Source organism: Neodiprion virginianus, chromosome 6 (assembly GCF_021901495.1).
Source record: "Neodiprion virginianus isolate iyNeoVirg1 chromosome 6, iyNeoVirg1.1, whole genome shotgun sequence".
In the NCBI taxonomy this organism is placed as follows: Eukaryota; Metazoa; Arthropoda; class Insecta; order Hymenoptera; family Diprionidae; genus Neodiprion; species Neodiprion virginianus.
This window is the reverse complement of record NC_060882.1, coordinates 1,951,847-1,977,227: the sequence shown is the minus strand read 5'-3', so window position 1 is coordinate 1,977,227 and position 25,381 is coordinate 1,951,847. Positions and strand designations below refer to the sequence as shown.

The 25,381-nt window shown below is 45.5% G+C and overlaps 1 protein-coding gene and 1 long non-coding RNA gene across 3 annotated transcripts; one reads left to right on the top strand and one right to left on the bottom strand.

Annotated features, from left to right (window-relative positions):
• The first annotated feature begins 1,961 nt into the window (after window positions 1-1,961).
• Window positions 1,962-25,364, top strand: LOC124308005 (growth arrest-specific protein 2-like). Of its 2 annotated transcripts, XM_046770260.1 has the most exons (9): window positions 1,962-2,293; window positions 11,607-11,950; window positions 15,768-15,860; window positions 18,355-18,479; window positions 19,404-19,545; window positions 19,700-19,946; window positions 21,027-21,285; window positions 21,770-21,895; window positions 21,998-25,364. In XM_046770260.1, the coding sequence occupies exons 2-9, from the start codon at window positions 11,731-11,733 to the stop codon at window positions 22,205-22,207; spliced, it is 1,422 nt and encodes a 473-aa protein (XP_046626216.1). In that variant the 5' UTR covers window positions 1,962-2,293; window positions 11,607-11,730; the 3' UTR covers window positions 22,208-25,364. The 2 variants fall into 2 exon arrangements, with proteins under 2 accessions (XP_046626216.1, XP_046626217.1); XM_046770261.1 differs by lacking the exon at window positions 15,768-15,860 and having other exon boundaries at window positions 1,967-2,293.
• Window positions 19,010-20,920, bottom strand: LOC124308009 (uncharacterized). Its single transcript, XR_006908900.1, has 3 exons — window positions 20,216-20,920; window positions 19,382-19,951; window positions 19,010-19,284 (listed from the first exon to the last, which is right to left on the bottom strand). It is a non-coding gene; the product is annotated as an uncharacterized LOC124308009 (long non-coding RNA).
• Window positions 25,365-25,381: the final 17 nt, after the last annotated feature.

Sequence of the window (25,381 nt, the reverse complement as noted above, 5' to 3'; positions counted from 1 at the left end):
TTGACGATATGCGTACTGGTACTCAGAGAAAGTAGTATGTGACGATAAAAGTATAGTTGTCTATCGCACTTCTTACCGTACTCTAACTTGATACGACCAAATCAAAGCCCGACAGCTGCAATGGCACGAACATTAATTTCTATGGCTCTCTTTTTGGCGCCACGTTGCTCAACCCCGCTTATGTCATACGATGGATCCTATAATGGAGTGAATAATTGACAGGTTCGTCGAGATAATGGAAAATGGAACAAAAATTGATTCACCTTAATTCGGTTATCGGAATTGTCAATCGTGTTCTGGACTTTGTATCAATAACGGTCAATGCGAATATAATACTTTCACGATACGCGGTGGTGTCACACTTTGTTATCAGGTCGTCGTTCAGGACGCGCAAAGATATCGACTGACAATATTCATTACCCCGAATCGGGCATGCGGCTCACGAGTGTATCCGAATTACTGTCATTGCTGAAAGATTTCAGGTACCGAGTAATCGTGACTCGATGGTACATTTTTTTTTTTGCAGAAATAAAAAACGGTGCTCCGGGTAACGAATTAAACAGGAATTCGCATTACAGATAGGTATAGATAGGAAAGCTACTCGAGTCATTGTGATCGGTAAAAAGAAAATGTCTATTTTCGCACGTTTACATGGAAGTTGTACAATCATCCGAGCGCCGCGTTACACTTTCTCTACGGAAACCTTATTTTTTTGTCAATTGCGTTGCGTCATGGTTTGACAATTGAGTACCCGCTAAATTAATGCAGCGATTCCTGCACCGAGCATGACGATAAAAATACTCCAAACATTGCGATATTCTTTTTTTATCTACTATTTTCTGTGGTAGAAGATTTTACGTTTTTGCGTCTGCGGCACGGACGGAGGGAGTGTGACCAAAGTGGTAAATAAATCAATTACGCGACCCATCTTAAAAACACAATGCAGTAATTCGGGTTTACCGATCTCGAGCGCCAAGACAAGACAAACTGTTTGCGCTTCTCCGTGATTTCTCGACCGCGGCAGAGTTGGAAGAGCGTAAATCTCGTACACGAGACGGAGTTGAAACGATAATTGGACGAATCGATCGATGGGCCGGATTGAACGAACCGTGGCGTTGTTACGTAACTTTTAATCGCTACAAAAACGTGTCGCCATTACGAAGACGAAAATGTGTATCACGTAACGGGCGTAGTATGAATGAACAGCAAGTCGAGTCCTCAAGGATTTTATTATACTCAGAGCCTCGTGTCAGGTCGGAATTGAATGTTACGAATTTGTTATACCACGCATACCTACGTGTCTTAAACTCAAACTGCACCGTATCGTAAACCGATGATAGTGCACGCGACGTGTGCCGCGGTGATTCAGCGGTGCAATATTTCCTCCAGCCTGTGCCAACCGCAGGAACGTTCGATATCGGAGGATTGGAAAACTCTGAGTGTGTGCAGCAAGCGGAAAGTAAAGATTTCCGAACAAACGGCAAAGCCTCGCACGTCTACTCGAATATCATTCCCCCCAAAAAGCCACGTATAAGAAAACATCCTCTCTTCTCGAGAATTTTCGAGAAAAGTACCGACTAAGGTCTGCGCCCTCCGGCACCGTTTCCGATCCGCGAGACCTTTTGATCCTGCGGCACGAGGAATTGGGCGAAGCCGCGCAGCCTCGGAGAGTATCCGCTGGTCCACGCACAGAGACATTCTACGATGAGTCTGGGGTGGTGGTTTCTGCAGGAAGTACGGGGGTGGCTGTCGAGTATTGATCAGGGGTACGAGCGGCGGGGACATTGCCTAGCGATTCTCGTCCCGGGTTGGGGGCGCGTTCAGGGATGAGGGCGATCAACGAGCCCTGCTGGGCGAGGGGCTGACGAAAGGGATAAAGGGACGGGGGGACGGAAGGCGAGAGAGGGAGAGAGAGAGAGAGAGAGAAAGAGAAAGGCCGGAGTCGGGGGCAGAGCGCAAAGCAAGCCGCGATACCGCGTGCAGCACGTGGTGTCTGAACAGTCAGAGACCGGCTGAGGAGATCCGTGGAGTCGCAGGGTCTCTCAGTCTGAACTCGGTCGCCCTCCGGCTCTGGCTCGTCTCTCGTCCTATCGCCGGTTCATCCTAGTCTTCTTCGTCGCGTCGTCGCGACGGTCTCCTGATCGGCGGGTGCACCGAGTGAAATAAAAGAGTTACGTGCCCCAGGAGTTGCGAATCGCGTGTGGATCCACTTCGCGGCAAGGTTATACCGTCCGAGTCTTCGGTTTTCACACACGCCAGGAGAAACGGGGACTATCATCGACTTTGATGACCGGTAGGTGGAAAATTTTACTCGATTCGAGGAGGTCTGGTTTATTTTATTTATTTTTTTTTCATTTTATATCTTACTTATATTTTATTATTCTCCGCTTACCGAGAGTCAGACGGAACGTAAAAGCTTCGAAGTGTTATCTGTTAATATATGCTAAAAAAGTCTGGTCAGTTGTTTTTTTGAACAATTGTCTTGAATATCACGGACCTACGGTATTGGAACTAATTGCTGATTCGACCTTCCGTCCGGCGAACAAATTGGGATTAATCAGTAATTCTGATTGTTCCGATCGATCCTGATTATATTGGTGATAAATCTGCGGGTGGGTGAACACCAGTTTTTACTTATAAGGTAGACCAGTATTATATTGACGTTGAAATCGCCTTGTAATTGGCTGCGGTTTCGATTTCACTTGAGCGCGTTGCAATGGTATTGCCGTACCGTAGCACTCGCTGCGACGTCGTCGTCGATTCGACGTTTCAACCTTTCGATGAAAACGTTCAAAACGTGGAATTCCGCGAACAGTGAGGCGATAATTGTGACGCATCTGTACGGAGGAAAGAATTCGACGTACCTGTGTTATAAATATTCGCGCCGAAGATTGCGCCTGCAATCGCGTTGTATTTGCAGCATTCGAATCATCCCTGATAACGATCTTTCGAATCGATAACGAGTTTAACATCGAAATCTAGTATTCACGTGCCGATTCGATAACGCTCACAATCGGTTCAAACAACGGTTTCACTTCTCAAGAGTCAAATTTTTCACATCAGAGGCTGGGCCGCTGCCGATAATCATGATCGATCGCAATCTCTTACCCGCAGCCTCATTTTCATCAGGTGCGCTAATTTTCTTATCTCACTTCACCGTTGCCGTTAATTTCGTAAGAAATTTTTTCGCTTTCTCACCACGCCTCGCAGCCGAGCTTCAGGATCGATTCAATTACGTACACCCATGTTTCTAAACAAAAGATCCCCCAGGGACAGATGTTTCGCGCCCCCTTCAACCCTCGCTTACACTCTCGTTCTCGCAACGCTCTCTCCGTCACACTGACTCTGGTACCATACGCGGTTACCATATGTTTGGAAATTAATAGCACGCCGCGCCGCGGCAAAGTGGTCGTCGTTCGTACTCGCTTCTTTTCCATTCGATCGTTGGCCTGCGTGAGAGAATTTGTAAAAATTGTCATCATCACAGACTCGAGCCTAAAAACCGTGGGGTTTTACATCAGCTTTTAATTCCTCGTCTCTAGGCAGGCTAATCCGTCAGGCTGTAACGACGACGAAGCTTAAGCGAGCTTTCTTGGTGTTCGGCCCGTGACATAAAGTCATTAAAGAATTTCTAAGGCGTCGGACGACGGCCTCGTGCATGCTCCTCTCCTCTCCCCCTTTTCTTTCTCTCTCCCTCTGGGATTCGTACAGCAGCATGCGTAAAGCAGCACACGTCGTAAAGGTAGAGTTACTATAATCGTTCATCGGGACGCTGGTAAAGCCGATACGGGTATGACTCTGGATGTCTTTCGACCTGGTTTTTCAAATCATTTTGTCGATTCTTCTCGCAGAGAATTACGCGCATGCTTCAGGCAATGACCTGTCGTCAGGTTCCACTGTACAAGCACACAATTGATTTACAAGATAAGCTATGCAGAACGTACCGAAGCGCATTCGAACCGTGGTACGTGTTGTAGGATTGTCCGCGTCACTCGTCGACAGGCACATCTATCAAGATGAGCTTTCGACAACTGATAATATAATTGGGTATTCAACGTTAAACATCGAACGGTGATTCGGTTGTCAGTCACCTGAGGTGACTCAGCTACTCACCACCTCGATATAAGATCGATAATGTAATACGAACTTGGATGCTTGTTTACGGTCTTCTCCGTCTATTGTAATGAATAATAATGGGAGGCAATTAAGTTTTTGCACCATAGAGAAAGGACGAAACCGTACATCGACTGTCTGAATCAACTGACCATTTTTATTTTTCTCTTCCAATTCGGAAAAACTCCGGAATTCTCTCTTTCGGCTTTTCGCTCCTTACTCTTCCGGTTCTCCGTCGCGACAGATTAGTAGTAAGCATTATCAGGTATGGCTCGCTCCGGCGATGCGATGGCTTCGTTGACCGGATAGCCGTGTCTTGCGTCTACCTCGAGGAGTCGGGTTCGCAACAGTCCCCCGCACCGGTCTGGCCGACTCTCAGTCACGCTCCAAAAATGTCTTGTTAATACTCTACAATTATTATACGTACAGCTAACGGTGGAGCCCGCACGTTGTTCGTCTTTAATTTCTTTCCATTTCCACTCGCGGCGTCAAAACGCACCTTCTCTCTTCGTTCAATCCTGACATTCACCCTTCAATACCAGCGAGCACTTCCTTACCTCAGTCTTCGCACAACTCGATCGTGAAATTTCGTTTCCTCGCGCGAGGTAGAAAAAGAGAGAGAGAGAGAGACTGACGTGACGGTACAGCAAGTGAGAAACGCGCGACGAATCGTTTATGAGGGATCGTAACATGTGTTCCGGTCAAGACTAGGTAACCATATCGCACACGTCAGGATTATACCCACATTTGAAATGGTAATTGAGATGGTAGAAGGCTCTTCGCTGCCGTCTTACGCTCTGTTTCTGCGGCTTAATCGGCTCACCTGTTACTCGCCTGTTAGAAGACCTACATTCCCTTTATTTTGATAGCACCTCATTCTCTCGGAACACCATTCCGTCCTTAATCTCTTTGAGAACCGGTTACGGGGATGTTGAAAAATTAGTCTCCACCAGTCCGAACCTCAGCAGCATCGACGATCGGTCGATTTCTTCGGTGTCCAGTGAGAGTCGAGCCTCTTCGACTTTTCCCACTCCTCGAAGATAACGCTCCGGTACCGTTCTCCCCGACATCCTTCAGGACAAAAGACGCCTGGTATGTATCTGATCTCGAGCAGCGAAGCACGTGGCCTCTCTGGACACGTGTTTGGTATCTTTGGGTTACACGAAGTGCAGCCCTGGAGGATATCTGGTTTCGTGTTCCTGTCCTAGGTTACTCCGCGACCCACCGCCGATCGTCATGTGCCGTCTCTTCTCGAGTGGCAACGTCTTGGCTCTGAATAAAGTGTAGGTGGCACACGAGGCCGTAAAATAAAAGGAGCGTGTTTTACGAGGGCGGGGCGGAGGGGGAGGAGGGGGACCACCTGACTAAATAGCCCAAGTATCCATGCACCGTAGGAACTACGGTTCCAAACACCGAGCTCAAAGGCGTTGTTGTATTTATAAACCAGGGCCTGGGCTCCTCGAGATGCAGACGGTCCCTCCATCACTCGCTCTCTAATTCTCTCAAGATCAGACACGTCGACCTGGTCCCCTTTGTTGAAAAACCCATTCTTACACCGGCCGTGGACGAATAGGAGATCAGAATTGGGGATGGAGGGGTGAAAAAATGTAAATAATGTGAAAAGCTTGTCTGACACGCTGTCGGTCCCTGACGTATACGCCTTGCTTTGGGATTAACTAGCCTCTCAACGCGGCGTAAACAAATGGATTAGCGACACTAATTCATCTTCCCGCTTCTCGGTCTCCGGTTGGCGGCCATGCACGCGTGTACTTATCGTCGTGGTATTATGGCATATGAGGAGCCGACAGGTTTGCGGCTGCTTTTGTTCTGCCGCGTGTGGGTGAGTTGTAACGTGGGGGGAGGATGCGTAGCTAATGAACGCCGGGATGTTTTCCACTCTCGATCTCACCCCAGATTTTTTGAAATCAGAGCGACAAGAGTGTCACTGGAGTTGGTTAATGCGCGTGGAAATTAACGTCAGGGTATATGACGTGAGCTGAGATGAGGAAAACATATGAAGACAAAGTAAATTGAGAACACATCGTGACGAAAGGTCAATTTATCTAGCTGGAGGAGGGAGAAGCGAGGGGTCAATTTAGAGAACGACTTACTTACGCAGGTATGACGCATTGCGCAATCGCTCCGTGGAATAAATATACTTGGAAGAAAATGTCCGAGAAAATTGTAATCTATGAAAGTAATTGTTTGCGTTGTGTAACGTGTGTTTACCGACTGTCGACGCGGAGCAAACTCAAGCCACTTGGTCTTGTTCTTATGATTAGCCACCGGCTAATGTACATTTTATTGTTTCGCTCTGACTCGTTGTTCCAATTGCCATTTGCCAATTGGATAAACTCGACTCGGATCGCGGTCTTCCGAGGGTTAACGAACATCTTTCTTCCCTGCAAACGCAAACGACGTTTGAATGTCAAAGAAAATTCTTACGCGGTGAATTTATCGACTATCGCAACAAGACGGTTCTTTCATTTTCACTAAAAACGATTCCCAATTTTTGAATGCTCGAAAAATTCAGGTTATCGATTTGTACCGTCAATATTCGTCGGTAGGCGATTTTAGTGATCATTCTCAAGCATGTCGCTGAAAGCGATCATAAGATGCCCAAAAAGTGACGGGTTTAGTAAAAATCCTGACGTGTCGCTAGTTAATTATTTATATTCTCCGTTTGTCTTTGTAATGGAAATTATAAGGTATACCATGCGTCGGGTTTTTACGTATTTACGTAGACACATCCGAACGAATGTGACGTTTTTTTTTCATCCGCTTTGAAATCGCCGATATGGTAGACAGTCGTTAGTTAATTACTTCCTGGCAAATCGATACAAGCATACACACCATTATAGGCATTATCCGTATCCAAACGGGTGTAACATGACGGTACAGAGACGTTGCGCAACGATCATCGACGCGCGGCTCTCTAAAACGGCGAAATCTCTTCACAGGTTCGCTTTTACACCTACAAAGTGACTGCTCGAAAACTGAAAACCGTTGCTAAATCACGCATCCTGTTTCACACTTTCCGTCTGCCTAATCGCCTATATCGCATGCTTTTGTGATCGTAAAAGGCGACTCGGCCTCGCGATTGAGCTCATTTTACTTTCCGCGCTGAAACCGCGGTGGCAAAGTTTTCACACACGTCGAACGTGTTCGCGAATTATTTCGCGAACTTGCTGCCGGAGTGCTAATTAATCCCGTTACCGGTCCTGCGCGTCTTGAATTGAACGCCGAGACGCGAACGGAGGTGAGCCTGGTTAAACTAATCACCGAATTGCTCTACGAAATTTTGTATCTTCTGCGTAAGAGAAAATTAGTCTTAGTTTAATTGGCGCGTGATTTACGTCGAAATTGGTTAAACGGTTCTCCGCTTACAGTTTGAACACAATGTTCGTTTATATTTGTAAAATCCGTAAAGAAGAAATTGAAAAATTGCGTACCGCATACGGGATATTTACGATTCGGAGAAGGTACCGTGCGGTTTCACGACGTCACGCGTCGCGACGCCCAGCCTCGTAGATTCTTTGAGTTCGCAGCGTCGCCGCCCACCCGCGACGTTCTCGTTCGTACTTGCATATAACATACCAACGTGGATGGACGGTATTAAAGGTATACGCGGTGCGTGCCCGTGGAGAAGAGGAAAATACTCGTTTTCATTGAGATTTAGCCCACGCGGCTCTGCGGGCTGAAAGGAAGCCGACGCGAGGCGTCGTTACGATGCATCGACGCCCACGCAGAATCGCTGAGGAGCCGAGAGCAGCGTCGGTTTTCCTCTAAAACAGTCCGATCGATGCGTCGATCATTTCGCCAACGCGTCAGCGATTCGTTTTACAGTCGAGCCGTGCGATAAGCGAAACACTAATATCGCCATCCTTACGATTACCGCGAGTACGTATCAATTACTCCGCGTGTCGACCCCGATCGTAACGCGTGCGTGTTTTTTTCTCTCACTTCCTCCGTTGCAATTTAAATTCAATTAATTCGCGTTGTTGATCTATCGCCGACGTAAATGGCACGCGTTATCGCGATCGATTCCCCCGTCCATTTGCATTTTCTTCTTGCAAACTCGAAGAACTGCACGTTCCGTACGATGTTATACAATTATTACATCGGCGCCGTTTCTTCCACGGATTGCCAGCTGCTCCATACCGCCGATCAATCTCATTTATTGCGGAATTTACAGCTAGCCAATGGTCGTGTACGAACGACCGGCAATTTATAAAACTCGTTGCGAATTCCCCTCGCGGCTCAAGCTGCTCGGCTCGATTCCAGGATCCATATAAATGCTAACGCGTATTTACCTAACCGCGAACTGCAGTTGCCATTAAATTCACGGTCTGTGATCCGTGCAGTGACTTCTTCAGCTAATATTGTATCTTCTTTTCTGCAACAGTACAACGTGCTGGAATATTATACGTGCGCGTTGCGTTGTTATCCCTACGTTTGCCGGCGTGGGATATTGTCAATTTTTATAATCGAGATAATTAAGGCGGACACTCGTCGTTTAATTTCGGTCTCCGTCGGAGCTGGAATTAAGTCGCATCGCGGTGGGTGATGCCGATGGCGTGATACCGCCAACGTATCGGAATACATTACGAGTAGCGATCCCGCGAATTGCGTTTCATTGTTATTCCCACCGCATACGCATCCCGCGATTCCAATTCGGATCTTACACTTTATGTTAATTTCCATCGGCGGCGGTAGCTTAATTCGCGTGGGCGAGCTGCGGAATATCGTCTTATGATAATCGACACAATTATACACAGCTTACGTTCGAATAGAAATGACATAACGTGTGTGCGCATTTCGCTCGGTCAACACGCGATAATCCGAAGAAAACATTTTTATACCGGTTTCCGAATTCAGTACGATAATATGGGAGAAAATGTCACCACGTGGGCGACCGAGATCGTCAATGGCTGATATGACGACAGACTTCGTCGGAAGAACGCGAATTCTTTGATTTCTCGTCCGTCGTTATTCCGCATTCGTCCGCTTACCTATTTCTCTAATCGCTCAAGTTGAATGATCCCTGATCCCTAAGTGGGTCTCCGCCTTGCTCACATGCCGCAGGCCGTTAATTTACTCACGCATGGTCAATCGGCGGCGGCTGAATTCATTAATAAATAAATCATCTCAATGTAAACAACAACATTTCACGCCGCACGCGTTCCGCTCCGATTCTTCACGCCAATATAATTCCCTCAATCACGGAATCGCTCACCCGCAAAATTTCAATACAACACAGGTGTCTTCCCAACGATTACAGCGATCCTTTCATACGGTCATCGCGAAATAATTCCGTCCCTATAACAAATCCGTGCTCGCTCATCTATTACCTCCTCCGTAATTACAATTCCACGAGATTGAGAGAGAGAGAGAGAGAGAGAGAGAGAGAGAGAGAGGTTCGTGAGAAATAATAATTTTCAATCAGAGACACTCGAATATTGTCTGAAAAAAAAGTCCAACGTTTTGTCCAACAGAGCAATTGCATGATCCTATTACACAAAGAAGAAACAAAAATCGCGAAGGCGACAAACACACGTCAAATTTCGACAACGTAGCGTAAAAATATTGCAACGATGAAACGCAGAAGACGAGAAATCGCGGAAAACACCGATCGGATCGGATTTGTCGATCGTAAGATTGACGTCTAAGGCCGTTGGCTGCGGGCTCTTCTCGCACGACGAAGAGTCGAGATGAGAAAAGGACACCGTAATACCTCCTGATTTGGAAGTAAATTTGCTCTCCAGATATGGCTCGCCGAATATCGTCTCAAGGATAACAACCAGAGGCGGTAGATGCCCGGTGGCTGCGTGCGTTTCCTGAACAGACGAAGTCGCCGAGTCTTTACACGAACACTCGTAGCCTTAGATTCTTTAGCCAGCCCGACTTAAAGGGCCCCGGGTCATTCGTTGCAGGGTTAATTAATCAAGCCGTGACGAGGGAGCTCAATTTTCCACTTCTTCCAAGCACGGTCCGTTTCGAGGCTCGCCGCAAACGTTCGGCCCTCTCCTCCATGCAGCCATTGCCAGCTCTTCCTGGTCCTCGTCTCCTTGTTCGCGGTCCTCTCGTTGAAACGAGTTACATCACGAGACGGCATTTTTTACTCCATTAGCACTCGCGAGGACACCGAGTCGGAATGAATGAAGCATAGCTGCTCGATTCGTTCTGGGATCTCGGAAAATCTGAGTCCATATCGATTCGATTCAGTCGGACGCGACGGCTGAATTCTTGACCGCGATATTGCAATTCCGTAGCCTGTCCTACGCGAACGTCGGTAAATCAAACCCCGAGACAGAGTCGTTGTCGGACGAGCCAAGCTATCCCAAGGTCCGCATAGGTAATCTTTTCGGTAGCCGTAATCATTCATCGGCACCTTAAAAGAAAACATGGTGCCCATATTATCCGGAGATCATTCTCCAGCTCTCGCCTCGGCTGACCACGTGGGCTGTTCTAGTATGGCTACGCAATCCCATCGCTATACGTGTTTATTCCCTTGTTTACGCGTCGAGTATTGCGTTACCTTAATACCCACAGGCGTCGTCATACCTTCCATTTGTAGGTGCTACTGTAGCAGTGCTTCGCGGTTTTTACGTACGTAGGAACGGGGCGAACCGAGAAGAGGAGGATCGGTGTCGAAGGTCAAGCGTGGGTCTCGCTTCTTCCACGATCGATTCTGGACCCCGACGTCATCGGTCGCGTGATCGCACGGCGAGTGCGTGCCGCCGGAGATTGATTTATGCCGCGGATCTGCATCTGTCTCGCGAATATTCTGCAACCGCGACCGCGATTTACCCGGTTTAACGCAAATCTTGATTAACGGCGGGACAACAAGGAGAGGGTAAAGCAACGCGGACAACTTCACACGCCTTTTTAACGTCGCCGGAATACTTACCAGCTTCAGTTGTCGCGCTCAGTCAACGGCTTGGTGCTAGTACCAACACTCGCGGCTGATTGACGCTGGTTTTCTCCCGCATTTACAGACACGCGACTGTCTCCCGATCCTTGGATGTTGGTTAATCGGAGAATGTTCTGGTTCGTCAAAGTCTGCAATTGACTTTTGCCTGAAAGATCCTTGAAGGACAATTATCCAGAAATAAGTCGAAATCGATTATTTCCTAGGCCTGTAACATTCGGGACTCGGTTCCTCGTAGAAAAATCTAAACGAGTCGAAATTCAAACCGTGCAGCAATCACCTCGAAGACCGCTCTCTAATTCCGAAGTTTGCGGGACCTCCGGAGGTGTCGAGGTTCGTTCACACCGACTTACGGTCAAATTCACCCACACGCGTGAGTAGAATCCAAAGAGATATTTACCGCTGATCGATCCTCGCAGGCTTTCGAGTAAGGTGATAAATAAATATGCGATAAACGCGAGCGACTACCGTAGAAACGCGATTCGTGACGAGCCTCAGGAATCGATCGGGCACGCCGTAAACGTCGATTTGAACTTCTCATTATTTTCATCTCTCGTTGCAGATTCGCTTCCGAAGACGTCCAACTTGGAGCAAGGCGACTCGACGAGGTCGAAATCCGTCACGACGGCGCGCGTCGCTTGACCTAAGCACCTGCAGAGGTCAGGGACGAGATCGGGGGTAGAAAAATGTCGTGTGCAAATCGTTTCCCCTCGTCCCAGCACACGAGGTACCGGAGCAGCTGGGGTCCGACCTCGACCACCGTCTTCAACCGGGCCGATGTGCCGAGACCGTCGGCCGAAGAGGAGGAATTTGCCGACATTTACCACGAGCGCCTTCACTACGTTCAGGGTCGACAGCTGATCCCACTGCAGGAGGATCTCGCCGATTGGATAAACAAGACGATCAGTGAGTAGTTGATTTTTTATTACAGAAATCGGAAATATTGGGGTAGAGGAGACGTCGGAGGAAAGAGATAAGGGCTCGAAACGTCGGGAAGTTAGCCAGTGGTTCAACCGGGTCGGGAAGTCGGTATCGGGGGTGAACTTTCTTCCAGAGGAGCTTTTGGCAGCTGTTCGTATGGTACTTGAGGTACTTGGCGTAGCGGCTATCGGGAGTTTCGGTAAAGTCGACGCCCGGTTCCGTCGATGCTTCTCGAAATCCAAGTTTCCCAAGCTACAAGTCAAATTCTCGATTAAACCGCACGAGGTGTTTATCAGAAATTTCATACCATCACCTACTGGCGGATAATGAGAGGCTTGAAACTGAGGAAAAAAGGCTAGACAGGTGAACTTTTTGCAAGTTTTGAAGTGCTAAACGTCTCCTTCTAAGAGACGGCGAGAGTAATACAAAGGCTGAATCGCTGTGAGCGTTTCACTGATGGCTCGATCAGAGTGCGTTGTTCAACGTGACAAGAGAGTCTGACATATTATTGTTTGATACACGACACACGTCATTAGGCGACCGAAAATAGATCTTGTAGACCAACTTAGTGCGGAATAACATCCTCGACGTTGTCCTCAAGCTTCCAGTAGCCTTTGGAAAACGTTTTTGAGGTCACGGAGTCACAATATTTTGAATCAGTCAAACCTTAAGCACGCTATTGCCGATTTGTTTGATCGGTTGGGTGACGATGAACGAATTGTACGTCTCTTCAGCGCGACGAGCTCAATTCTACGACTTGCGAATTGTTTGGATTCAGCCTGTCACGTGTCGTGTTTCTCGGTCCGCATTGATTAACGTGGGCTTGTCAAGCCAGCACGTCACAGGAGTTGGTAAATCGTGCGTAATGCGTTGATTGCGAGGATCGAGGAGGAGCGAGTACGTGCTTAAAACGCATTGTACGTTAGACCGTTTCCGAACTCGATGATGTCACATGCGGTGGTGAAGGAGAGACGGAGAAGAGTCAAGCTAAAATAGCGCAGAAGGAAACGGACGATAACTACGACAATTTCACGCCTCGTTAATCGCCCCGCACAGTATCATTAACAATAACGTAGACGTATAAAGTCGATGGTTTCACTCGTCATCGATACTCCTTGTCGCAACTGAGGCTGTAACCGATATTACGTTGTGTGTAAACCGGGTGAAAATGAACGAATCAATCGAAGAACATCGATGTACTTGGGACGAGGTGAAAACCGTGTCGTTCCTCAACCATCGACTCATCGTTAGCGAACAATGGAAATTTTCCTCTCGAAGCTTTCGCTCTATCGAGCGATCGGCACGATCCTCGACGCGGAGCTTTCATCCTCCAGCTTTCCACCCTCCATGGACGTGAGCATCGATAGCTGTGCATGCAAAGCCCCGCGGCGTTGACGAGGTCAGCGTCTAGTTCCGGAGGGTGAAACGACCTCGTTCATCAAATTATAGGATTTGTAACCAGACACGGGATCCTCGACCCCTGACCGATTTCCGCGTCCGTCTCCGGGCGATCTATCCACGATCTAGGTGGCAACGTATTCCGTTACCTCACACGATAGCCAGGGTACCTGTACTTGGCGGGGTTCGATAAAAAAAAGACGAGAACGTCCTGGTGGTCCAATTTTGATAAAACCAGCAAAATTGTTTTGCCCTGCAGTTTTCCTCTTCGTTTGCAGAAGCACCACCAGAAACTGTGCAAACGACTTTCAGCATCGCGTCACGTATCGGTTTCTCAGATCCAATTCCAATTCGTCGTGCTCTCTTGGCGCATAGTGAAGGGTGTGCGACAATGCGCGGCATGAATACGTACAATAGCATGTATACTACAAGTATGATGCATAAGTAGTGGGATAGGTGTTTGGTTTATTTTCACTACTTTTTATTGTAAATCGCATCACGTGTTATTATGTAGCTCCTAGGTTCTAGGTTCTAGGTTCTAGCGTGCATTATACCGTGTTGTATTATGTCACAACCGGTGTCCGCGCATAATGCCCCCGTCCTGCCGGAGTCTTTTACGCAACCGTATAAGACTCAACGTGGAAATATGCACGCGTGACCGTAGACAATGTGAGGGGTGGCTCCATGCACATGGGCTTGGATGTGTTCGAATGCGGCCTTTTATACAGCGAGAAACTTTTATTACAACGCACCGGAGTTTCTCTCTTACGTTTCATCGGTATGCGTATATACATATAAATGATAAAGAAAATCCTGTGGGAAAGACTCCTCAGGCGATACTTTCGAACTCGTGTAACAGCCATTCGAATTCACGACATCTTACATCAGCTGCTTTATACTCTGATTTGCAACCCCGATATCATTTGACCCTCGCGAAGATGGGAACGTTTTACATTCGACATCTCTAAGTAGGAAAGAAATCAATGAAAGTGATAGAAGTCTACTGGCAGCTGAACTTTCGTAGTTCAATTAATTACATTCCACGCTCGATTCTATTCCATTTACTTTTCTGTATGTAAAATACGAAGAGGAATGTAAACGTATAAATCTCTGTACTTTAAAAAATCATTCCTATCGCGATGACGATTTTCCACTAATTACTTACATTCTCCATTACCGCGCAGCGTGTTTTTTCTCCGACTTCTCAACCAAGAAGAAGTTTCGTTTCTACGTTCGATCGACGAACGTTCCGACTCTTCGGAACTGCGAATATCGATGATCGTCGGATGGCGCTTGTATTGCGGATCGGATCGCGTAATCCCGATCCTCACCTTGATACGTTACACACGATATTTATCAGATCGAGGCCGACCGGCGCTGCTGGACCCGCGAAAAGGCGCGTGTTTGTATCTGGTCTGGTTTTCTCGGGGTCAGAAGCTGGCTGCCGGTTGCATACGCGTTGCGTGTACGCCATGTACGTCCATACATAGATGCGCACACACATCTCTAGTCTGGGTAAATATATAGCCGAAGCATATACGTTATACATACATACAACATGCAAGTACACACGTGGCCGCCATTCGTCCTCACTCCAGTTTCCAAATATGGACCCAATATATACGCACCGTGGCATACAAATGTACGTTATAAGCACATGCACACGTATACCTGCATGTAAAACATCGCGCTCATACTCGTGGAACGTCGCGGTGTCCGTAATTGTTCCGTCAACCTTTTGCCGAGGTCCGAATATCTCCGAGAATCCTCCGGTTCTGCATCGCTGGAAAGTGTCTGATAATTGGAATCACTCGTCAGGCTTGCGTTCAGAAAATGGAAAAGATTAGCTTACCGCTTGAGAGGTTTCTTGGTTTCTGCTTACAGGGGGGGGGGGGGGGGGGTGAATTTTTTTTCCAGAGTCGCAGGTATTTCTCTCGAATTTCTTATTCGAGCAGAATCGGAAAGTCGAGTGATAAGAGCCGGCTGAATACGCTTCGTCGCATCTCGCATCGTTCGTCTCGGTGAATGCCGGACGTCGCGACGTTGAGTCCTAAACGGCTAATTATTAAATTATATTGTACCAACCGAGAGATATCCGGTCTCCACATATCGCGACGGAAGTAGGAATTATGTAGGCCAGGTCGTCCACCCCTACACGCAGTCGGCGATGACCCTTTGTCTTCGGCTTCGAGAATTCCTGCCGCGTGTAAACATTCTCTCGATGACGAATTTGACAGATTATTCCTTGTTCGACGTAAATCACGACGAGATCCAGGTACCTCAACGACTCTCTCTCTCTCTCTCTCTCTCCTTTCCCCTTACTCCGCAAAATGTATGACTCGGCTGCGTGTGAGGCGCGTGCAGCAGGCCGGTTATAAAATGAAAAGCCATATCGATCCTGCAGGGGCTGCACCGTGGTTGACTCACCGGAAGTGGCGCTCCTCCCCCGGCAGGAGTTCCGAGTCCTGCAGCGACTTACCGCTTGTATCAAGTTTTGGTAAGTCCACCACGATTCTGGCGTACGATCGCCGTTTGGCCAGAATTTCAGAAATTCAACTGCAGATTCGTCCGCTCTGTGAAACATGCGGTTAATGGATAATAGACCGTGACGCTCCGCCGTCCGTGAAGCGATTCGCCGATCAAAGTTGGGCTTTATTGTTGGACAACTCTTGTAAAAAGTCGCCGAGGAAGTGTCCCGGGAGATTTCACTGGTTCCCGTATTTTCGAAAGTGTATCTTCGGGCGACTTGTACTTTTTTTCAGGTCACGGAGTTCATTGTAGAAGCGAGAACGGAAGGGGATTGTTTATTTACTCTGTCACGGCTACATGCTGTTTTGATTAACGTTATATTTTTGCACTTTCGAAACATATTGACCTAATTTATACATCATTTTTTCAATAAAACCAAAAGTTGCTTGAAATTCGACATTTTGCTTATTCGTGAGACTCGATTTATTTCGGTTATCATTTTTGCCCGAATGTAAAGGATCGCTGCGTCGATTATACTCTCTAAGATACCATTATCAGTCCAAGACGTAAGTTTACAAAGAATTATTCTCAAGCAAACAATTTTGAATACAATGCAAACGGGTCAAGTATTTTATAGACTCGATACCAATCTTGGAAAGTTTTTAACAAGTCTTTGCCAACCAATAATATCCAATCCGTAGACGCGTTTCGCTACTTTTCCCAGGTATGGAAACTCCACACGCAGCATACACCAAGTACGACCATACCTTTTTTCCCCATGCTCATCTCTGACCGAAATCTCACCTTCAACGGACCTCGTTGTTCATCAGATCCCAAAACCTCGATCCAACCGACGGTAGAAAATCGTTTTCGAACCGACAACGCGAGCTATAGCAACAATCTCCGATACTCGACAAATGTCACCGAGATCCCACACAATGTAGGTACAGCAGTAGTGACGCAATCCTGACGTATCTACACACGTGCATGCATATCGTGACGTGTAATGCGCAGATGACTTTTCTAGAGTTCGTTGTTCCGGGTGACCGAGATCCGGAGCCCCCCGTCACTCCGTCGTTAATTCCGTCGCGACGATCCGCACAAAAGCGTGTCGTGCTCTCTTGCGTACCTAAATCACGGCTTTACACGGCGAACTTGTCCGCGTGACGTCCTGGATCCTGCACGCGGCATGGTTGCACCGCAGACGCAATAGATTACACGTATAATAGCAATGGGCGGGTCGGGGCTTCCCGACTGTTAAAGGAACTAGTCACGATCGGCGACTCGGTCACGACTCTCGGCCGGCGGCTCCTTTCCTCCCAGGGAAAAAAAAAAATTAACTATATCGAGTTCGGAAGTCGAGGCACATATTACGCGTGGATGCGGAACACGCGGGACTTGCATCCACGATATCGGTTGGAACCGGAGGGAGCGACGGCGAAATCGTTCTTCGAAGCGTGTATGTATAAATAATTAGGTAACAAAGTTGGGGAACGTTTCGTAATTTATATTTATTCCAGTCAATGGTCTGGACCCGAGGCGTAATTACGTCCGGGTAACAACGTGCAATAGCGTGCGAGCTTAATCGTCCGTAACTTCGATTTGACAGAATTACGGCGCACACATCTGTGCACTGCGTTGTACACGCGTGACGTGAAAATGACGCAACGACGCACGCACCGAAACCGACTTGGTCAAAATTATTCGACGCGTCTTCAGAGCTGTGGAGTCTGACCGCTTTACACGTTTCGCGCTACTCGTGTTCGTTGGTCCTGAAAATGTCCTTGAATTTCGCTTGCCCTTCGAAACTCCTGGAAATTGTCCTCGAACTTTTCTTGTGTCTTGGGAATGTTCCATTTTTAACGTTCTCGGACAACCTGAAAATTTCCTTGAATTTGTAACGGCTTTTTTACCGAACACCGCGTGCCGTGGAATCGCGAATCCTGGTGACGAGCGGCAAAGCGACCGAGAATCCTTGTGTACGCAACGAATTACGTACTGGAATTAATTCGAGAATTAATTTTCACACACGTATGTGTGGGTGTGGCATAAACGGACCGCATCGCTGCACGCACGCGAGAGAAAACGCTTATGGATATACGCGGCGTTGGCGTTTGTTTTACCATCGGTCCGACGAATTGTTATTATAATTAATTTGCATTGAGTGAGTGGCGTCGATATATCGTCATGCTCTTTAATTAATAGGTGCAATTCGCAGGTATCTGCTGACGCCTTATACGTAACTTTGTCTTTTTATCTGCCTTTGATTATCTTTCGAAAGATTTTGTTTTCAACCACTGACGAAAGTTGTTTATTCAGTTCCGAGATTTCGAATTCGATATTTTATTTTCAGGAATCAGGCTAAAATTTCATCCACTGTCAAAGTGCAAGCGATTCTATTCGATTGATTTTTCATTTTCTCTGATCGTGCGATTGATGCTTATTTTCTGAACATTCGGATACTCTGGCAACTAACTGACGTGCACGGATAAAAATAAAATGCAATTTTCTTTAATTTTTAGATGTCGACCACATAACGGGTGAGAATTTTTTCGACGCACTTGACAACGGCGTGATGGTGTGTCGCTTGGCAAGAGTGATTCAGGAAAAAGCGCGATCCGCAGTTGATTCCGGTCGAGTCAAGGGGGTGAGTCGAATACTTTTACTTATACCTTCTGTACCCGACGATTACGTGTAAAACGCGTATCCCTCCCTACCTATCGAACCAATTAGCAGCCGAAGCAATGTAGGAACGCTGAAAAGCTCGCCTGAACTTCGCCAAATAAGTTGAAAGCTTGGTGGAATTCAGAGGCCTTCCACTTTTCACGATAATCGATCCGACTCTTTCCATTACAGACTTTTACAGCTTCAATGCAGCAATTAGCGGCGAGAATTCGGGGCGGGGTTGAAGTTCTGAATTTGGAAAGTTCCGAATACGCCATATTTAAAATTTATTGGTGGCGAAACTTCAAATACAGAAATCAAACTTCGACGAAACATCAAAGTTTTGAATGATATACGAAACCCGACAAAGTGGGAAAGTCGGAAACCTTAAGAATTTGAAATATCGAAATTCCGAATGATCGAAGATTTTCAGTTCTGTCAATTTTTGGCTTGATGAAATTTCACCGCATTGATCTTTTTTTGTTTTGGATTTTCGATATTTTTACGTTCCAAATCCTGGTCATTCCGATTTTCGGCTTTTCTGATTTTTTACACCCAATCGTTGAGTAAATTCTGCTGCGTCGAAACTTTATTTTTCGGAATTTTGCATTTCGGGACTTTGAGTCGTCAGGTTTCCGACGCCTCGAAACTTGGTTGTTTTGTACAACTTTGTACTCTTTACTTTAAATTTCGCGACCAAATAATTCGGTATCAGGCGCTGTCGGAACTTTTTAAAATTGGAACTTGGAAATTGGATTCATCGAGTCGTTTAGCTCCGACACGATAGCCTGAAATTTTATTTCCACGTCAAATGAAGTTTGCTTCATAAAAATACCATTATTAATGAGAATCTTTACAGGATATCCACAAATTGTTTAAAATTACATTCGTTTCGTTTCCCCGACAGCCAGTTCCAGTGATAAGAGGCCGTTGCTGGGAGAACGCGGCCAGGCGGAGTTTCTTTTCGCGAGACAATATGGAGAATTTCATCCAATTCTGCCGGCGTCTAGGGGTGCACGAGAACCTCCTCTTCGAGAGCGACGACCTCGGTATATAACGCGGAATAATTCCGTCCACGTCACGCTTCACCCTCCTCACACCCTCAGCCGCTGCAGTCGCTCCGCACCCCTGTAAAAAGAAAGAAAAAAACGAGCAAACAAAAATCGATAAACAAAACAAACCGTCCGTGTATTGCAATTCCAGTTCTCCACGGACAGCCGCGCAACGTCGTTCTCTGCCTCCTGGAGGTCGCGAGGTTGGCCTCCAGGTACGCCCTGGAACCGCCCGGGATCGTTCAACTCGAGCGGGAAATCGCCGCCGAACAAGAAAGGGACCTCCACTGCCTTTCCGACAGCGGAATATCCCACAGCAGTCTCGTCTCTTGGCAGTACCAGTCGCCATCCCCCGCCCCCTCACCCAGACCCCCGGTCGAAACCATCAAGCACAGCAGGCAAGCTTGCGAAATACATAAGAAATTATGCGAAACCATCTCCAGGTCTACAAGAGTCGACGCGTCGATCGATCGAATCCAAAACAATAATCGAACGAATCGGTAAAAATTAATCGATTGTTTTGGATTTTTTTTTAAACCGCGCGTATAAAACCACAAATTTCGTAATTTTCAGTACGTAGTACTGATTGCGGAAGAGTTGTTTTTTTTTTTTTTTTTTGATAATTTATTGTTTCATTAAGAATATTTTTCGTATAAATTTTGCGTACAGAGATTCAATTTTCCCGATCGCATACCTTCGGTTGCACTGAAAACTCTCTGCCGGGGTTGAAGAAGCGATAAAAGGGGCACGAAGCTCGTTGCCACGGCGGTTGCTAAGGGCTGGATGCCACCCCGTGTGGCGTGTGCAAATGAGAAATAAATCATGAGTAGAAGCTGGTTATGATAGTCTGGTCATTTAGACGGGTAAGTAGGTGTACGGTGTACAAGGATCGAAGGTTAGGGGTGCATTTTACTCTATGGGCGGGGCGAAAATCTCTGCAGGGTTTACAAGAAGTGAATAAATAATTTATCGCGCGTGTCGAGAAGTTTTTATTCTCTTGACAAATTGTAAAATATCTCGTCCATTTCGGTGTTTCAAACCCCCGCGACGAAAGGGGAGGCGCGGCAGGCAGCGAAAAAATTTCCCCACGCTCGCATAGTTGAGAGATTAGCAAACCACACCGCAGTTTGTTTTTGCCTGTACAGGGCTGCGCATTACACCCTTCCTGCATCCATCCGCCTCAATCGCCCATCCGTAATGGAGGGTTGGCGCGTTTCATTAACGATATTAAAGGGGCAGCTATACCGCAGTCACGCCGCGGGGTGGTTTCTCATCCCTTAACGCAGCCCCTGCTTTTCGTCGTCGGAAAACCTGCCGCAGGAGAATTATCGCCGAGGCAAGGGAGCAAGAATTCCAGGCAATGCGAGAAGGAGAAAAAAGCGAAATCAACAAAAAAAAAAAAAAAACAATAGTAATTATAAAAAATTTCGTTCACGAGTCACCAAAGACGTTCTTCTTCCAATTTCACGGTACTGCAGCTCGACGTCCGAGGTGACGGCAACTGCTGCGAGATGGCTCGACCCAAATCCCGTCCCACCCGCGTCGGACATGCGGAGGTCCGTCAGCGATAACGGACCCACCGGAAGTGACGGCGTTCCGAGCGACACCACCGAGGACGACTGGTCTCGGGGAAGCGCCGAAGACCCTGACGAGGTTCCGTCACCTTCGATTTCACCATCCCCAACACCCGCCGAACCGCCCGAACATTCCGGTCCGATCACGGAGCTGGATCGCAAGGTAATTCCAGTGTAAATTATAGTTTTTTTTTTTAAATCTAACAGCGTCGGTCAGCAATTATTCGATTTTTGTGGGTGACGCGAAAGCTTGTAACTGATTGTGTCGGGAATAACACTGAAAGAAATTTTTAGTTGCGGTTATCGCTCGGTCCTTAACTATTTTCATTTTTTACCACTATCGAAAAATATGGTTCTAGGTGGAAAATGAAAATTAGTTTTGCCGTACCTTTTTTTGATTTAGGGTGTTTTGTTACTTACTGCAACTAACTAATCGGTATTTATAATAGAATTAACTGGTAGATTATAGGTACATCAAAATTAGAAACCACCTTCCTTGCGACATAATTTCGTTGAACAGTGTAGAGTAGGGAAAGTTGCGTGTGGATTTTTTTTGTCTCATGTTTTAGTATACTTTAGTTTAGGGTGAAATAATTTTGGTGTTTTATTTTATCGAATTTTACTACGATACGACGTATATCGTTCAGGTGCGGCGGGCAGCCGAAGCCGTCCAAAGACTCTGCCAGTGTCCGTCCAACAAATGTTCCAAGCTGAAGGTGCGCAAGGTCGGAGAGGGACGTTATCACATCGCCGGTCGGAACGTCTTCATCAGGGTGAGACGATACTGAAATGCGAAAATCGCGAAAATCGCGAAAATCGCGAAAAAGAAAGAAAGAAAGAAACGCGACTAATTATTTTTGAACGACGACCCGCAGCTCCTGAAGGGGAGGCACATGATGGTGCGCGTCGGGGGCGGCTGGGACACCCTCGAGCATTTTCTTACGAGGCACGACCCTTGCCAGGTGAGGGTACTTAGCCGCGAAAGCACGCCGCCGCCTCACAGCAACGGTATCACCTCCGCTCCATACCTGCACATAAGGGCAAAGTACCGCAGCCCTCCACCAGAATCACTAGCCGGTCGTTAGCCTAAGCCCGCAAGCTGCACCAGTGCCTAGATTTATAGATTAACTGTAACTATAATACATACATATTATAGTATATTTTAACACCTCACATCTCTATTCTCATACGCAAGTTAACGCATTTCACTCTAATCCCCCGAACGTATATTTCATATATTTTCCGCTAAGGCGAACCGTCCGAACTGATCGATCGATTTTGATTTTCCAAAAATTGGAGCAGAAAAATTGATCGTTTCGTTTTCGGCGCCTCGACCGTTTATCCCATACGTATAATCTACCTGTAATGTCTACGTAGAATTAAGCGCATTCACGTCACACGGCCATTCTTTGTATAACACGGAGAAAGAGGGGGGGATCCTCCTCATTCGTGCAAGCTTTAGCGTTTAAGGTACGAGTCGCTTAATCGGTTGGGGATAATTGAGATGCGGTGAATTTATCACACATTTTTGGGCATGGTGTTTTGTACAGGGGTGGTTGGAAATTTTGATGAAAAAAAAAAAAGACGGAATTAAAGAAACATGACCAGCGATCGTTCACGCCTAAGGAGAATTTGATACGTTGGAAAATCCAGATCCGGAAAATCGTCTCTCTGTTAACTCGTCTCTCAAAATCTCGACCCGTTCACAGGATGTGAAGAGGAATAATAAAACAATTATTTTTTTTTTGTTTTTTACGGTGTTTAATTATCGGAAGTCTCCTGACTCTGTCTCGTTAAGCTCCGTTTATAAATGCGAGAACTTCCGCGAGGTGAGAGTCAGGAAAGGTGTAAATGCTGACGGATAAATCACCGTGTCTGTATAACCGTTTCTCAATCAACGAGAGAAGAAACGGTGTTTTACAGAAAGAATACTGTCTCACTTACGCGATCCTTTGATTTATACAATTTTTCTTTTCGGTTGATTATTTTTAATTCGGCGTGACGATAACGAAAATTTGAAGAATTTAAGAAAGAGAGAGAGAGAGAGAGAGAGAGAAAGAGATTCTTACGCGAAGTTACAATACCGTATAAAACGGATTTGGTCATCGTTCTTCATCTCGCGTTTATTTTCATGCTATAATATTAATGTAACTTAAATTAATGCACTTTTATGTACATTATCTGCAGCTCATGTGTCACTTGCACTGCGCAGCAATTACCGCAATGATATTGATATTCGTTTGAAACTTATATAATATGTATCATATACATATAATATTATATGCTTAAATTTACTAACATTTACCGCAGGGTAAGGGCGAATTGATTATGCCTACAGCACTTATGCACGAAATCACACAAATGTATATTTGTCGGAGTCGCTTGGGGGGGTGGAAGAAAGATTTCCAGTAAATCGAGTTGGAATATAAAATGCCAGAAGTTGTGACTGGATTACAAGAAAACTTTATAAATTCGGTTTGCAAAGACAGTTGTGAAAGTACAAAATCAAATTTTTTTACGGTCACGTATTGCGATTCGATTTAGAAAACTTCGACATTTATATCATTATATATCTTCCACGCATATTAAGAGGTATTTATTTATGTACTCAAATATACGTATATTTACTTACACATATACTTCATACGCACGAGGCAATTAGATTATCGCGTTTACGTTTCAAATTGGTACGTAAAATTTTTTCACTTTATTCATGCAATCTGCATTTAGGAGGATTGAAAGATTTTTCGACATAGTATGTAGGACATTTTCGTCAGAAAAATTTAAGTGGAATCTGTTTCACGCAGACTAATGTTGCACCGAATCAGAATCTTACTTAATCTTTTACTCTTTTTTTCTGTAGAAAGTGAAGAAATTTTTAATATTTTTCACACAATATGAATGAAAATTGCGTAATTAGCGAGTTGCAATAGACTAGAGAATGCTCAGAAGGAAACCTCGTCTGTAATACGTTTTGTATTTTTATACGAAAGACAATTAGAAGGAAGAAAAAAAAAAGAAGAAGAAATTAGTTGAAATAGAATGACGAGTTCTTCGCTAAATGCACGGTATAATGAAATATATGCACAGAAACGCTATTCAATTTTCGCACGCTGTAACGGAGAGGCGCAGATATGGTTACTCTGTTAAATTTGCAGAAATACAAGAGCAATGCACTGTGCAGCAAAGGGATATCAAAGCAAAGAAATCCTGCGAGACAAGTTATGTCGGCGCGTTGAAGCTCGAGTCGAAGGATTGCAGTGCGGTAATGATCTGTAGTTAATTAACTGCATCGCAAAACCTGATGCGATATAGAGATTAACAGTAATAACTATATATTTATTAGCTAGCAGCTGCTCCGGATCTTCACGTGTATTATTAATTATTGATTATCTCCTAACGATAATGAAAAACTACGTTTGCAATTTACGAAAAATCAATAAACTCGTAAGGAACACTGATTTTCCCCATTGCAAGCGTACGTGCAATTTACCTAGAACTATAATAGATCTTATTGCCATAATATGAATTCTAAGATTATTATTATTATTATTATTATCATCATATATACGCATTAATTTATGAAGTTGACACAATTGTACGCATAACGCTTTGTACAATGTTCACTCGTTCCTAAGTTCTTCCGCGCGTAGAAATATGAAAAATTAATAAAAATTCGTTCGTTTGTAGATGTTTATAATTCACGGTTATCGATGGCGTATTTGGAATTCTTTTTCTTGCTGTACTGAGAAATCTGATTATAAATTATAATGTTATACCTATGCAAGCGTTTAAATTAGTCACTTAAATGGATAAAGAAAACACACGATTGCCAGTATTCCGTAGAATGGATGAAACCGTTGATTCCTTTTTTGTTGGTAAAAGTAGAGTTGCGCGCTAAAACACGTTGCGAATAATCGAAATAGAATGTTAGTTTTTGTTTTTGCAATTTTTAAATTGCACCTCATTAAATTCGTTAATCGCCGCAAGATGCTTATTTATACAATTACAATTGTGCATAGCTCGATAAAATGTTATAATAAGTTAATTAACTAACCGTTTTACGTTATACTTATGTTGTATAATACTTGTTTGTATATTATTAAAAAAAAAAAAAAAATGACGCTACACAAATGTATGTTCATATAACTGTTAATTTTTTTCTTCTGTTGAGTAATAAAATATATTTAATTAAGTGATTGATTTGATAATAATAAAACTGACTAGTTGTGATGATTTAAACCGGAGTTCGAGCAATT